The sequence below is a fragment of the Artemia sp. Qi Xiang Cuo genome, chromosome 14, assembly GCF_049724085.1.
Source record: "Artemia sp. Qi Xiang Cuo chromosome 14, ASM4972408v1, whole genome shotgun sequence".
NCBI classification, from domain to species: Eukaryota; Metazoa; Arthropoda; class Branchiopoda; order Anostraca; family Artemiidae; genus Artemia; species Artemia sp. Qi Xiang Cuo.
The window spans coordinates 11,026,377-11,040,181 of record NC_142807.1 but is presented as its reverse complement, the minus strand read 5'-3'; the positions used below and the strand labels follow the sequence as shown (position 1 = coordinate 11,040,181).

General features: G+C 35.0%; 2 protein-coding genes across 2 annotated transcripts in view; one reads left to right on the top strand and one right to left on the bottom strand.

The window, feature by feature from the left end:
- The window catches only part of LOC148944123 (mitochondrial GTPase 1), a 104,670-nt gene extending 99,961 nt beyond the window's left edge, over window positions 1-4,709 (top strand). Inside the window, exon 9 of the mRNA XM_089100518.1 lies at window positions 3,761-4,709. The gene's annotated coding sequence lies outside the window, so the exon portion shown is untranslated. The remainder of the gene's footprint in view (window positions 1-3,760) is intronic.
- The window catches only part of LOC148944122 (secreted frizzled-related protein 5-like), a 33,342-nt gene continuing 20,255 nt past the window's right edge, over window positions 719-13,805 (bottom strand). The window contains exons 2-5 of the mRNA XM_089100516.1: window positions 10,852-10,935; window positions 6,455-6,708; window positions 2,925-3,172; window positions 719-920 (exon numbers count right to left, since the gene is read on the bottom strand). Coding sequence (XP_088956642.1) covers window positions 848-920; window positions 2,925-3,172; window positions 6,455-6,708; window positions 10,852-10,935 — 659 coding nt within the window. The 3' untranslated portion in view covers window positions 719-847. The remainder of the gene's footprint in view (window positions 921-2,924; window positions 3,173-6,454; window positions 6,709-10,851; window positions 10,936-13,805) is intronic.

Below are 13,805 nucleotides of genomic sequence, written 5' to 3'. Positions count from 1 at the left end.
TTCTTTTAGTCAGTTCATCACATTGAAAATATTTTACGAGTTTCAACGAAGAGATATAGAGAGTTTACTTGTAAAAGATCTTGGAACTTAAAAACTTTGTTTCGTTTTAATGACTTGGAATTTCACACAGAAATCAATCAGGTTTTAAAAGGCCACGGTTATTGGCTTCTTTTTCTGGCATAAGCTTAATGATTGGTTTAAAAAATAAGTCACATGCCTACAGCACGGAAACTGAAGCACTGTTTTTGCCACGAAAATATTGAAAAGTAATCTCTCATGTTCCCTTTTTTTCAATCTTCAGTACAGACAGATAAGTCACCCCTTCCTGGAGCAACTTATAAAGATACACTGAAATCAGATTTTGAGGTGGTTTATTTTTTTTTTGGTGTTTTTGTGTACAAAAACTAAATAGTTCTTAGTTGTGAATTTTTTTAAATAATAAAAAAAAAATAAACTATCCCCTATACTATTCCCCCCCCCCCCCCTAGATCTAAAGAATACCTTTTGGCGTATTTTAATTGGAAATGCATTTTATTGGTATTTTCATTGAAAAAATGAGAAAATTTACCCTTCAGATCCCCTCCCTCCCCTTAATTTCGAGAAATACCTTTTTGGGTATTTCATTGAAAAATTCATTTTTTGGTATTTTTATTGAAAAAATTAAAAATTTGCCCCATTCTTAGACTTTGAAAAATAATACATTTTGTCCCCCCCCCACCTCTAAATCATTTGTGAAGCTGTGCACTTTGTCTGTTCTTCTAGTTATGCAGTGTTATGAATTAAGTGTAGATCATGGGGAAAAACTGTTCTAGAGATCTTCATTCAAGACGCGCACTTTCATTGCAGTTTATCTCCACTCAAGTTTGTCTTCGTGATAAGTTTTTAGCTCCATTTCTTTCCTGCCCTTCTTTCCACCATTCCTAAAATAAAAAATAGTTTTTGTTAGAGTTGCAATACTTTTTCTGAAATAATCTCAATTTAAAAAAAAAACACAATTACAAAGCTTGAAGAAATACCAAGAAGCACCAATTGCTAGATGACGTTAGGGGTTTTAATTTTTCTTCTTTTTTTGTCGACACCAGTGCCAGATTCCGATCTTACAAGTTGTCTATGCTCTTTGGCTAAGGGTAAGAATTCGGGAAAATTCTAAAATTATGATCGTCCAAAATATGACCTGAGGGTTGTAGGTGAGGGTGAAAATCGATATTGTTAGTATGACTTATGATGGTTTTCAAAGGTCTGTTTCTTGATTTGCCAAGTAACTATAGAGCTTTCAGCAGGGCCGTATCCAGGCTTTTTGTTCAGGGGGGGGTTTACTAATTTTTGACTTTTTTGGGAGGGGGGGTTTACTAATTTTGACTCAGTTTTCGACTAATTTTACTGATTTTTACCTAGGTTTTACTAATTTTCGACTTATTTTCGAGTCGGTCAAAAATTTCGGGGGGGGGGGTCAAACCGGGTAAACCCCCCCCCAGGATACGACCTTGGCTTTCAGTGACTGTAGGTACATCAATAAATGGAGAGAAAAATTGGCTTTCATTCATTTTCGGATTTTTTTGGTAAACAGATTATAATTGATCAACAATCGATAAAACGGATTTATTTACTAACAATTGTACATTAGCAATATTTCTCGTGAAAACATGAATTTTTGTTTTTGTTGAAAAAATGGCAATATTATCGTTACTAGGGTAAAAGGAAAAATGCTTGAATATGATGTGTTTTAAATTTTTGCCATAGAAATAGAAATAAAGTAGATGTCAGTATTCTGCAAAACTAAAAGAATTCTCTTAACCAGGAGTCAAACAAAATTTTTACATTGTCAACCATGACAACCATGGTCGTAATTTCAAAATATAGAAAAGTAACGAAAAATTGCTATTATTATTCCCTGCTAAACCGTATAAACGCAACTGAAGCAGTAGGGTTAAATCTAGAAATCACAACCATGATTTCAAAACGGTCTAAATAGTTTAGCTTTCATTTGAATTGTAGTTGTCTTTAGGAATCGAAAGATTGTGCTTAATTATTTTCAGACGTCAACGTGGCAACACTGACAAAATGTGACACTGCCGTAAAATTTTCATAGCAGAAACAACCAAATGAATTGAAACAATCAGTCTAGGGGACAAAAATATTTTTGTTTTAATAGAGTTAATGTTGGGCAACAAAAACATCAATCAAGTGGATGCCTTCATTTACCTAGGTAGTATTACTAGTAAGGATGGTGAATGTAGTGAAGATGTTAAAAGTAGAATAGCCGAGATTCAGGGTGTCTTTTCACAGTGGACAAAAAGTTTGGAAGAATATGAAGATAAGTCTGCGAACCAACATTAGAATATTGGAAGCACGAGTGATGACGGTAGTTAAGAATGGTTCTGACGCGTGGACGCTCCGAAAAACGGAGGAGGATTTGTTAGATGTTTCCAGAGGAATTTCCTACGGATTATTTTGGGTACCCGTCTGACTGACCGTATTTCAAACAGTAAGCTGTAAGAAAAATGTGGTTCAATCTAGTTTTCTATGGCTATAATGAGAAAAAGGTGAGATGGCGAGGACACTTTCTGCGGATAAAAGATGACAGATTGCCAAAATTGTCCTTAAATCGGATGAGGGGAGGTCATAAGAAAGGAGTGGAAATTTGAACTTCTTTGGAGGGTGTAAAGAGGGAGCCTTTGAATTGATTGTATGGAGGAGGAGTGTGCGTATCTGTGTTGGCCTCAGGTGACTTGGTTCTGTAGTGAGCTGCTAGTAGTAGTATTTGGTACTTTAGAAATTTAGCATGACTCCGAGTTAAGAGCGAAATCTAATAGCAAGATTTCGCCGAATCTATCCTTAAATTTTTTTTTATTTCTATGATTGTTTTAAATCAGAAAAGGTGACTTTATAGACAATTCATAGAAAATTAATAGAAAGAGTCTCACTTTTGTTGGCTTGCTGCTTTCTTCTTAAGAAGTGGAACTTTAGGTGTAGCAGTAGCTGATATTTCGATTTTCTTCTGCTTTTTCATTGATGAGTGCTTGCTATTGATGGATTTTCTCTCTCCCTTCTTCTTCCTCTTCCTTTCCTTGATCGGCAAATTTGGAATAGGCGCAACTCCTTCAGCGGCGAACACAATCTTTGGATCAGAGCAGTCAAAAGACTTGAATTTTTTGACAGCGTTTCGAATGGCCTGAAATTAGATTTAGTTGTAATCATAGGTACATGTATATTAAGACCTTAATTTTTTCTAAGGGGAAATAGGGCTCAGGATAATATTCAGTATTTTTTTAATTTTCAATTATCACGAAGAGTTGGTTTGAAGGCCTGAGATACACCCCCTTCCCTTTAACAAAACTGTCCCTTAAAGTTTGAGCTCAATCCCTCAGACGGGAGACAAAACTGGACAAATTTACTATAACTTTGCAGATACTCATTCAAGAAGAGAAAATATACTCTTTAATTGATTTATTTATTTATTTATGAAAAATACAAGGTATGACGATGGAGTATAACAAAAAGAAAGAAAAGAAAAAAATCCCATACAAAAACAGTTGCAAATACGTACAAAGTGAAACTCAAATAAGCCAAACAATTCGGAAAGGTAAGCCGCTCCAAGGGTGGTGTCTTCAAACTTACAATCACCTGAATCAAGGTGCATCTTTTCTTTTTTGTATCTATTATTTTCAGTAGCTGCAACAGTGAATATGTGGAGTAAAGTGGTGCATATATAAACTGAATCAAGGTGTAACTTTTCTTTTTTTGTACCTATTATTTTCAGTATCTGCAACAGTGAATATGTGGAGTAAAGTGGTGCATATATAAATTGGTGCAGCACAATAAGCATCTTCAAGGCTACAATCACCTCAATCGAAGTACAGCTTTTCTTTTTCTACATTTATCATTTTCAGTAGTTGCAAGAGTGACAGCGCAACAAGTGTCTTCAAACTTATAATCACCTGAATCAAGGTGTAACTTTTCTTTTTTTGTACCTATTATTTTCATTATCTGCAACAGTGAATATGTGGAGTAAAGTGGTGCATATATAAATTGATGCAGCACAATAAGCATCTTCAAGGCTACAATCACCTCAATCGAAGTACAGCTTTTCTTTTTCTACATTTATCATTTTCAGTAGTTGCAAGAGTGGCAGCGCAACAAGTGTCTTCAAGCGTACAACCACCTCAGGTGAAGTGCAGCTTTTTTTTATTTATATTTATAATTCTTAGTAGCCGCAAGAGTGAGTGTTTAAGTGAGTTTTTGAGAAGGCATGAGAGCAGGGGCGTAGCTCCAGCATTTTATTGGGTGCGAGAGGGATCTACATCAAGAGAGTCAAGGGGCGTGGGTTATATAATAGTTTTTTCTCCAAGTTATTGGGGGGAAAACTGTCCCTCCTTGCCTCCCCCCCCCCGCAAAAAGAAATTCGCCAATGCACTAGAGTGATTCCCAGTGAGTCCGCGTTGAATCGTTTTTGCATTATGAAATAAGAAGTTGTGCTGTTCTGGTTTTGGGCAAAATTCTATGTCTCAGTTATATTTATATGTATAGTTATATTTATATATACCTATGTATTAGTTATATTTGTCTTATTAAAAAAATTAGTACCGCACTTGCCTACGATAATCTGTTAAGCTTGAGTATGCCTTCAGTTGCATTCAATATTTGTTTGCATTACGAGATAGGAAGCTATGGCTTTCTGCACAGTCGTATGTTTTAGTTTTAACAGAGAGCGTCAAGGCCGTACCCAGAGGGTGTTAGGGGGTTTGAACCCCCCCCCCCCGAAATGTTTGTCTGACTCGAAAAAAAGTAACAAAAATGGATATAAACAAATTTTGTATGCCTTTTTTTGTGTAACCCTCCCCCCCGCCCCGAATTTTTTTTTGAGTAAAACTCCCTCGCAAAAAAAATCCTGGGTACGGCCTTGGAGAGCGTATCCAGCATTTTTGTTCAGGAGGTAGTGGGTTTACAAAAAAAAATTTGAAGAACGAAACAAAAGTTTATTTCTATGTATTTTTGTTACGTTTTACGAATCGGGCAAATATTTTCGGCGGGGGGCTCAAACCCGGCACCCCTCCCCCCTGGAAACGGCCTCAGTTTTAACTGCCGAGTTCATTACTCTCAAAGGACATTTAGGGTTTTATTATGTAGTTAGCTAATAATAACTAGAGATGAAAAATTAGAGATTGTTTATCTTGAATGCATGATGTTATTGACACATTGTGGAAGTAAAGGCAGGAAATAGAGTAGGTTTGATAATGGTGTCGTTGAATATGCATTTAAGATTTAATACTTCTCACTACTCCGTAATTCACTTAATGCTAATAGGTTTTTGGGATTTAGATTTAGTCAACACGTCAGAAACTTAGGTACTGTCTAAAATGGGCTGTAGAAAATACAAAAAGTTTTAACTCAAAACTTTCGCAGAAGAGAATTCTTGGCATCCCCCCCCCCAATGTAAAAACTCCAATGTAAAAACTCAGTTCCAATGTAAAAACTCCTGTGGTTATCTATGTTTCAAGGCAAGTTAGAAATTAATTGTATTTTTGAATGTTTTGTTTTCAAAATATTTCTTTTACTGATTTAAGAATACATGCTAACGTACTAACAAAAAAAAGATGAATGGCTTGAAACCCAAAAGAGATACTGGAACCGTCCTGCGTAAAGAAATGAATTGCCTTACTCGTCATTGGTCCGGGTTTTGAGAAATTAAATATAAATTTGAACAGGGACTTACGCAGGGGGGCTTAGGGCACGGGTCCCTCCTGAAATCACAAATTTTCTTTATTTCTGGAAACTTCCTGCTCAAATTATAAATTAAAATTTGTTACGTGCCTACATGTACATGCTTACATATGAATAGTCTACGTTTTCTTGCTTCCCTCTTGCCTCCCTGTTGAGGAGGTTTTCTTGTAACTCCCCCCCCCCTCTCCAAAGTAAATTTCTCGAACCAAAATTACCAACTATACTTCATCATACCGATTGGATTTTAACTATACCGCTTGTGTTTAATTCATTTTATCGTCCTAGTTTGAATTACCGGTAGGCTATCATTGAGCAAAAAGTGTCATTCCTAGCCTGCATACCATCCTTAACTAGTATAAGCAATCGATTGGTTCAGTCCGTTTACCGATATTACTAGGTATCCAAGAAGCTTGGAAGTTGCAGCCCTTTCCAAAATATTTTTTCCAATATATAGCAAATGGGGCTTTTTAAACCGGCTTTTTTTACTGTGTCTCTGATATCTAAAAAACCTTCCTTTTGAAGTGACGCCGATTGGGAGGGGGGATTTGAAAAATACCTTTCTTGTATCATCATTAATAAGAATCGACCCTCCCCCCCTCGGATTTTGATAAACACGTTTTTAATTTTCTTCTTCATGAAAAAAATACCCCCCCACTATATTTTGGTGATTTGGCTATATTTTGGTGACCGTCAGAGAGATCTAAATTAATTTAAACGTAATTGAAACTAATACCTTTGATTGTTTAGTCCATGGTAAAATCAACGTTGGAAAAAGTTCTCCATTCTTCTTTTCTCCCATGAGTAGGTATTTTGTAGCTCCTGTGCCCTTTCCAACCTCTTCGCAGCAACCTTCAGATGTTGGGAATTGGAGCTGTCGCTTTGAGATTTTCAGGTCGTCACGGACCTCTGAGGTTGCTTTTAATACTTTAAATCCTTTGGTAACTAACTGTCCTTTTTTCCCATTCCGTTTTAACTTCGTCCTTATCACTGAAAAATATAGCCTCATAAAATTAGATATTTTACCATCAGGGAAACAAATAAAGAGAAAACTCATGGTTATTTTTAAGAGAAAACGACGAATGCCATCTAGCCTCAATCAGAAAAATCTTAAATTTAATAATTTAAACCAACTTCTCTTGCTTATTTTCCCTTTGCTTTACACTGTATTGCATGTACAAGAGCCATTTTTTTCCAGTGCAATATTATTCAGTTGTCTAGGTTTTTTTTAACTAGCCTATGTTTTACTAGTTAGCCTATTGTAACTACTTTATACTCAATAAAAAAGTATAGAAACAAAATAAACTGCTGACTTAATTTTAGGTCCACCAAAAGTTTAGGTCCGCCCATAATTTAAGTTTAGGTCCAGCAAAATTAGAGCTTTAAATAAGATCCGATTTTTAATAAATTACAAACTAATTTCTTTTAAGTTTTTCTAGTTTTGCTAGTTGACGCTTCCCTGTATCTAAAACTAGTAGTTTGCCTGTGGGATAAGGAGAAATCAATCGGAGAATTAAAAAATGCCTCTTCTAAAAGTGAACACGGTGACTTTTGGCTCAATTTACAATTTGGCTCATTCCTACACTGGAGATATTTAGCAGTTACTGTACTGTTCTAAGACATAATACTTCCTTTTAATAACAATATTAAGCTGAATAGTAAAAACATTATTACCCCCCCCCCATGGACCCATATTAGGTATATTCATGCATGAAAACCGCAATGTTCCAAGAATTGTTTTTGTTTGGTTGTTTAAAAATTGTGAAGTTTTTAGGACAGTACCACATTTTCAGCAGCATTGTCACGTTAAATGATGAAAATAAATAAACAAAGCCGATTAATTAAATCTGACAAGGCTTTTCGGCCGTAAAAATGCAATCGCTAACTAATTATCTGTCGATTCCCAAAGACACCTAACTACACCTTTTTCACCACGTTTCCTTGGTTTAAATTTGGAGTCCGCTACTACCAGTAACTGCATAAATGTGCAATGAGGTCTTTGCGAATAGTAAAAGTACTTTTTGCCCCCGGACCCATATTAGGTCTATTCATACAAGATTATGAAGTTTTTAGGGCAGTACATTTTCACCAGTGTTGCCATGTTTGACTATGAAAATAATTAACCAAAGCTAATTAATTCAATTTGGCAACGCTTTTCGTCCATAACAATTCAATTGCTAACTACCCGTTGAATCCCAAAGACAGCTAACTGCACCTTAAAAGGAAATCAAAGTCTTCTCAAGCTGTTTGATGCCATATGATTTAGCTGATTTTTTGCTGATTTTTTACCCGTGTTTCCTTTTTTAAATTTGGTGCCCGCTACTATCAGCAACTACATAAATGTGTATGGAGGCATTTTCCGTTAAATTTGAATTCCCGATTTTTCCTAATTTTCTAAGATGTATATGGTTGCGTAAATTACCACTTAAACAATCCAAAAAATTAGACTTCAGTTTCAATGTCCTTAGAACTTTGAAAATAGGACCCCAAGTGTACTGAAACTTACTTTTTAAAGAGTTTGCCCATTTTAATACTCAACTCTCCTCATTTGGATGAATATGTTTAGCTATTTTGATTCCTCAGGTCGCCAAATCGGGAGACAGACATTTAGTCTCCTTAAGTATTTAGATCTTAATTCTCTCATTCATAAGCTGACACATCTTCCTGGTAAGAACCTAAAAACCCAAAGGAGAAGGGGATAGTGTTTAAATCATCATTATAATCAATCAAGGTTTGGAGAGACTATCCCTCAGACAGATCCTTACCTGAGAAATACACTTGTCGCCCAAACGTGTCAAAATTCAATATCTGAAAAGCCTATCTAGTAATCTGACAAGGAACTCATGTCAAGTTATGTCTGTCCACACGATAAGACAATAAATAAAACTTAAGTTTTTGTTTACTTTTGACAATTTACGTGTGGGTGTGAATCTGTAAAACTCTTGGTCTAATTGTTTTCTTACTAGAGATATTGGCTTTTGTTTTCTTGACAGACAAAATACACCTGGTGATTTAGAATCATAGCATTATTTTACAAAAACGTGCAGAAGTTGTTGTCTCCTAGGTATAGACAGGGGCGCTAATTCATGAAAATTAGGGGGAGGAAAGTTTTTTTTTAATTTACAGAAGTATTTTTTCAAAGTCTAGGGGGGTGAATTTTGTTTTCTTCGGTTTTTAAATAAAAATAACAAAGAAGTTATTTTTTATTCAGGGAGTGCTCAAATCTAGGGAGGCAATTATCCCTCCTTCCCTAAGTGATGCCCCCTGGGTATAGAAAGGACATGAAAAAGTAATTGACCCATTTTTTTTTATTAGTAAATCTGCGCTAAGATCTTTCAACTTTCGAAAGAAAACGATTCAAGAAAATCTGATATCTCTTTTCTTCAATTTTGCATTTTTTTTTTATTTTATTTTTTTTTTTTTTTTTTTTTTTTTTTTTTTTTTTTTTAGAAAACCGAAGCTAATTTGCTCTGATCAGTTATGTAAGGACTTTAAAGAAAACATATTGAGACTCCTCTGGTTAATGTCCTATTGGGCAATCTATGCTGGGGGAAGGGGCATTATCCCTCCTCGCTCAATTTGTGCCCCTGGGTATAGAAAGAACATGAAAAAAATGAATCAGATAAGATATGAAAATATAGTCCCTTTTAATGGACTAATCCATCTGCTAAGATTTTATAAACTTTTGACAGAAAGCGATCTTATGGAAAATCTGAAGTTTCTTATCTGCACTGTTCCGACTTTTTTTTCTTCTTCTTTTTTTGTAGAAAATCAAAGTTCATTTTTTTTTCTGTTCAGTAGACTAAGTACCTAGAGGAGGATATTACAAAATCTTCTGTTTAATGTCCTGTTGGACAAAAAAAAACAAATGACTGAGACCAGTGAGCTCTAAGATCGTAGTAATTTGATTAGACAAGAAAAACGGAAATTTAAGCAGAAAAATAAAGTTAAGAGAAGTAAGATCTCTTCCCACTGATTACCTCTACTGGGAAATTTAGGGGGTTCATTACTGAAGTGGACCAAGCCGGGGCGGGGTCGAATCTCCAGCATTTTATTGGGGGAGGGAGAGGGGTCCATATCCGGATAGTCAATGGGCATGGGATATATACTAATTTTTCTCCCCACATTATTGGGGGGGGGGGTAACTGCCCCCCTCTAAAAGACGCCTTGAGCCGGGGAAACTAGGGCTCCTCTTGAGACTTTTCTTGGGAAATTGTAGAACTCCAGTGGCAGCCTAAGTAGAGAGTAAATTTTGAAACATCAGACTGGCCGTATTTAAACAGTAAGCTGAACGAAAAATGTGGTTCTAACCCGCTTTCTATGGCTATAATGAGAGAAAGGTTGAGATGGCTTGGACATGTTTTGCGGATGAAGGATGAGATAATTTTCGGCCCTCTATCCAGGGCCAAACGAAAAGCAGGTCATCCCCAATGTGGTGGGAAGAAGCCATAAGAAAGTATTTAAAGAAAGCTAGAACTTTTGAGAGTGGCTGAAGAGGGAAGCCTCGTATTGATTGGAATGGAGGAGGAACGTGCGTAGCTGTATTGGCCACAGACGGTTCAGTGCTGCAGTGAGTTGTTAGTATTATTAGTAATTCCTTAAATTTAGCTATTAAAATAGAATCCTTTACTTTCTGTCATAGGTGCTTAAGGCCAGTGGAAGATTTTGTTTGGTAATTCGAAAGACGTTATTTCACGTTATTGATATTTTTAAGGTGAAATTCGCATCCTACATTCTTAAATTTCATTTAATTCAACGAGAACACATACCCGACCTTCTTAGGCACAGCTCAAGGAACCTAAGATTAGATATCAGATTTGGTTATTGTAAGAGTATTGTGAGAAATATTTTAATTTGATTATTTTAGTTATTAGTTAAACTTCCTTCGTTTTATTAGTTAATTAATATTGTATTAATTATTTTTATTTTCTAACTGCTCCTCTACTTTTTTCTAATAAAATTTCAAAAATTATATTATAAACGTTAGATTATTTATTTGAAATTTTTCGCCGACTAAAATTTATGCGCCCGGGGCAAGCGCCCCCTCTGTCCCTTTCCTAAAACCACCTCTGATAAATACTGTAATATTGACTGGAGGATTAAAACAATCTTTTTTAGTAAAAATAAACTCACCAAAATCCGAGCTGCAAAAATGATCCAAAATATTTTCATACGTTTCAACCTGTGCACAGGCCTCACATCCACTTCTTTGCTCAGCTGGAATTAAAAAATTACAATGAAAATAGTTCACTAAAAAAAAAAAAAAAAAAAAGCGCAGCAATGGATAAATAAGAAAAAAAATGTCCTTCCATAGGGACATACATATAATTTCGTTTCAGGATGAGGAAATCTGAAAATAGTGTTTTTTTTCGAAAAGTGTTGACTAGGTGTTCGCTAGTCAAAAAGTTGTTTTTTTTTTTGCTACCGTAGAGCAGGGGCATAATTTGCTAGGGGTAGGGGTGGCATATGCCATCCCCCCAGCTGAAATTTAGTGTCTTCAAAAATGTCGTCAAAACTAAGATAAACCTACATAATTCAAGCATCTACAGAAACACATCAGTTTTCTTTAGTGTGCCTTTGCCTTTATGGCAATATGGCTGATTTTTCATTTTTTAATGTCATTTTTACTTGTCTTGTGAAAATCAGCTCCAACATTGCCCCCCCCCCAAGGATTATGATTTTGACACTGTCGTAGAGTGGGCTGACTTGACCCCACTTTTTTCTTTTCTTTTTTTCAACCATATCTGATTAAATATTTTTATTGATTCATTTGCTATACTTCAAATACTTTTAATGATTCATTTGCTCTACTTGTAATGTTCTTGGTAATGCATTTGCTATATTTCAATTATTTTTAGTGATCCATTTGCTATACTTGAAATATTTTCAGAGATCCATTTGCTATAGGGCTACCTCATAACCTTGGCAAATAAAAACGTGAAATATCTTTTTTCTTTTATTTAACTGCAAGAGGTAAAAAAAATATGGTATCAAGTCACCCCATATGATGGGGGGGGGGGGGGGGGAACCAGCTCATATGTTTCAATGCTGCTAATTTGCTATATTTCCCTATATCAAGTCGCGGGGGTCAGATAAAACCACATCTAAAATGGAACGTTTTGACATTGTGTATTCCTTTTATTGCAGAATTTGACCGAGTAAAAGCCAAATTAAAAAAAAAATCCTGAAAGGTTCAAAATATTCATAAAAAAAAATTTAAAAATAGTTCTAAAGCAACTGCACTTACATAAAACTGAAGAGCAATTTTTAACTTTTTTTGGGGGGAGGGATTCCAGTGTAACAAAATTAGTCATTGATTGCTCTTTTAAACAGTCCAATTTTGTGTTTCTGTAGAAACGGTAAAATGTCATAAATCCTCGTAGGTAGCACCAGCATGTTGTTCACTTAGATTAATGTTATATGTGCGATACCATCCGCAGTCCTTTGCTTCTGGTCATTTCCAATGTATGGGGCCATAGCCATTCAACACACAGCGAATCAGTTATAAGAACAATTTATTGTGGTCTTAAGTCACCCCCCCCCCTACGACATTAAAAAGGTTGGAATTTACTTCAAGTAACTACCAGCTTATCAGATGAAGTAAAAGACATGATAGTTTCATGTTCCCTAATAAATAAATAAAATAGGCTTTGGCCTATAGAAGAAATGGTCTGGACTTCAGACGCCATTTAAATGAACACGCAAAATTCAGTGCTCAAAACAAAATTTCAATTTTTTTCTTTTCTTACATCCTCATCTTGTCAAAACTTCAATTAAATAATCTCATATAATAGCCTCATATAATGTAGGATTCTTTTAGAAGGCATTGTTACACAACTAGGTAAGTCCAGAACCTTTTTTTACTTTTGGTGTCAAGTCGCCCCCGGGCTTCGAGTCACTCTGCCCTTCGGTAGCGAAAAAGTTGGATTAAAACAATTGAAAGGTGAGTAATGTGAATCGTTATTAAAAAAATATTTTTATTTGGTATAATTATATTTTTATTATATAAAATATATAATTATGTATTTATTATATGTTTTTATTCCTTTTTTATTATATTATAAACATATTTTTAAATATTTACGTTATTAGAAAATATCAAAAAATATTTTGATTTGGAAAAAAATAGGACATAACCTACTATTCGAACGGTTTAAAATCCATTTAAAAAGTCACAAGAGTAAATTTTGTTTTTTATCCATTTGACTGTGAAGAAAATAGACTTACTGTTAGGACGAATTAAAATTCAACTGAAAAGCCGCTAACGTAAAGCTTTTTTAGCAGTTTGACGAGTGGTATCAATAGGGGGGGGGGGTATTGCTTCGGCCAAGATTTATTTGCCCCTCCATAGATTTTGAAAAATACCTGATATTTTCATTAAAAGATGTTTTTTTATATGTTTATAGAAATAATTGAGCCCCCCTCCCTCCCTTTGCTCCTTCCCTAATTTCTGTTAATCGATGTCACTGCATTTGACTAAGAAAAAATTACAAAATGATCGACAATTATATGAAAAAAAACTCGACAATTATAAATAATTGACCTATCCCTTGGACGAGTTGAAATTTAATTAAAAAACCATTAGCGTTAATTTTTTTTTCCTCTAGATTAGAAACATAAATTCATCTATCTTTATGACGGTTAAAAACCCGGAGTAGAAGTAGCGATAACATGGTCCCGACTAACATGGTCCCGCGACACATTTCGCTGCGGATGGATTCTAGTGGCCATATTTCCATTGGCAATATTAGCTCCAAAAACACACCGGCTGTTCACATTTGTAACTTTAATCTCGACAAGGAAAAGGCCAGTTTGAAATTAAGAAACCCATTTAGAGCAACCTCAAATAAAAAAAAGTCATATATATTCCCCTAAGCGCTTTCCAAATTACCAATAGTTTGTCAGATTTGCCAATACTTAAAAGAAAACAGTTTCTAAAGCATATTTTCGAAACAAAAACAGTGAAAAGTGAAACAGTGAAAAACAAAAACAGCCAAGGACAGTGAAAAATGAAATCCAATTGCTTGAATTGGTTAAGTGGAAATTTACACAACAATATATTTCTTACAAAATCAGAAATTCGGGAA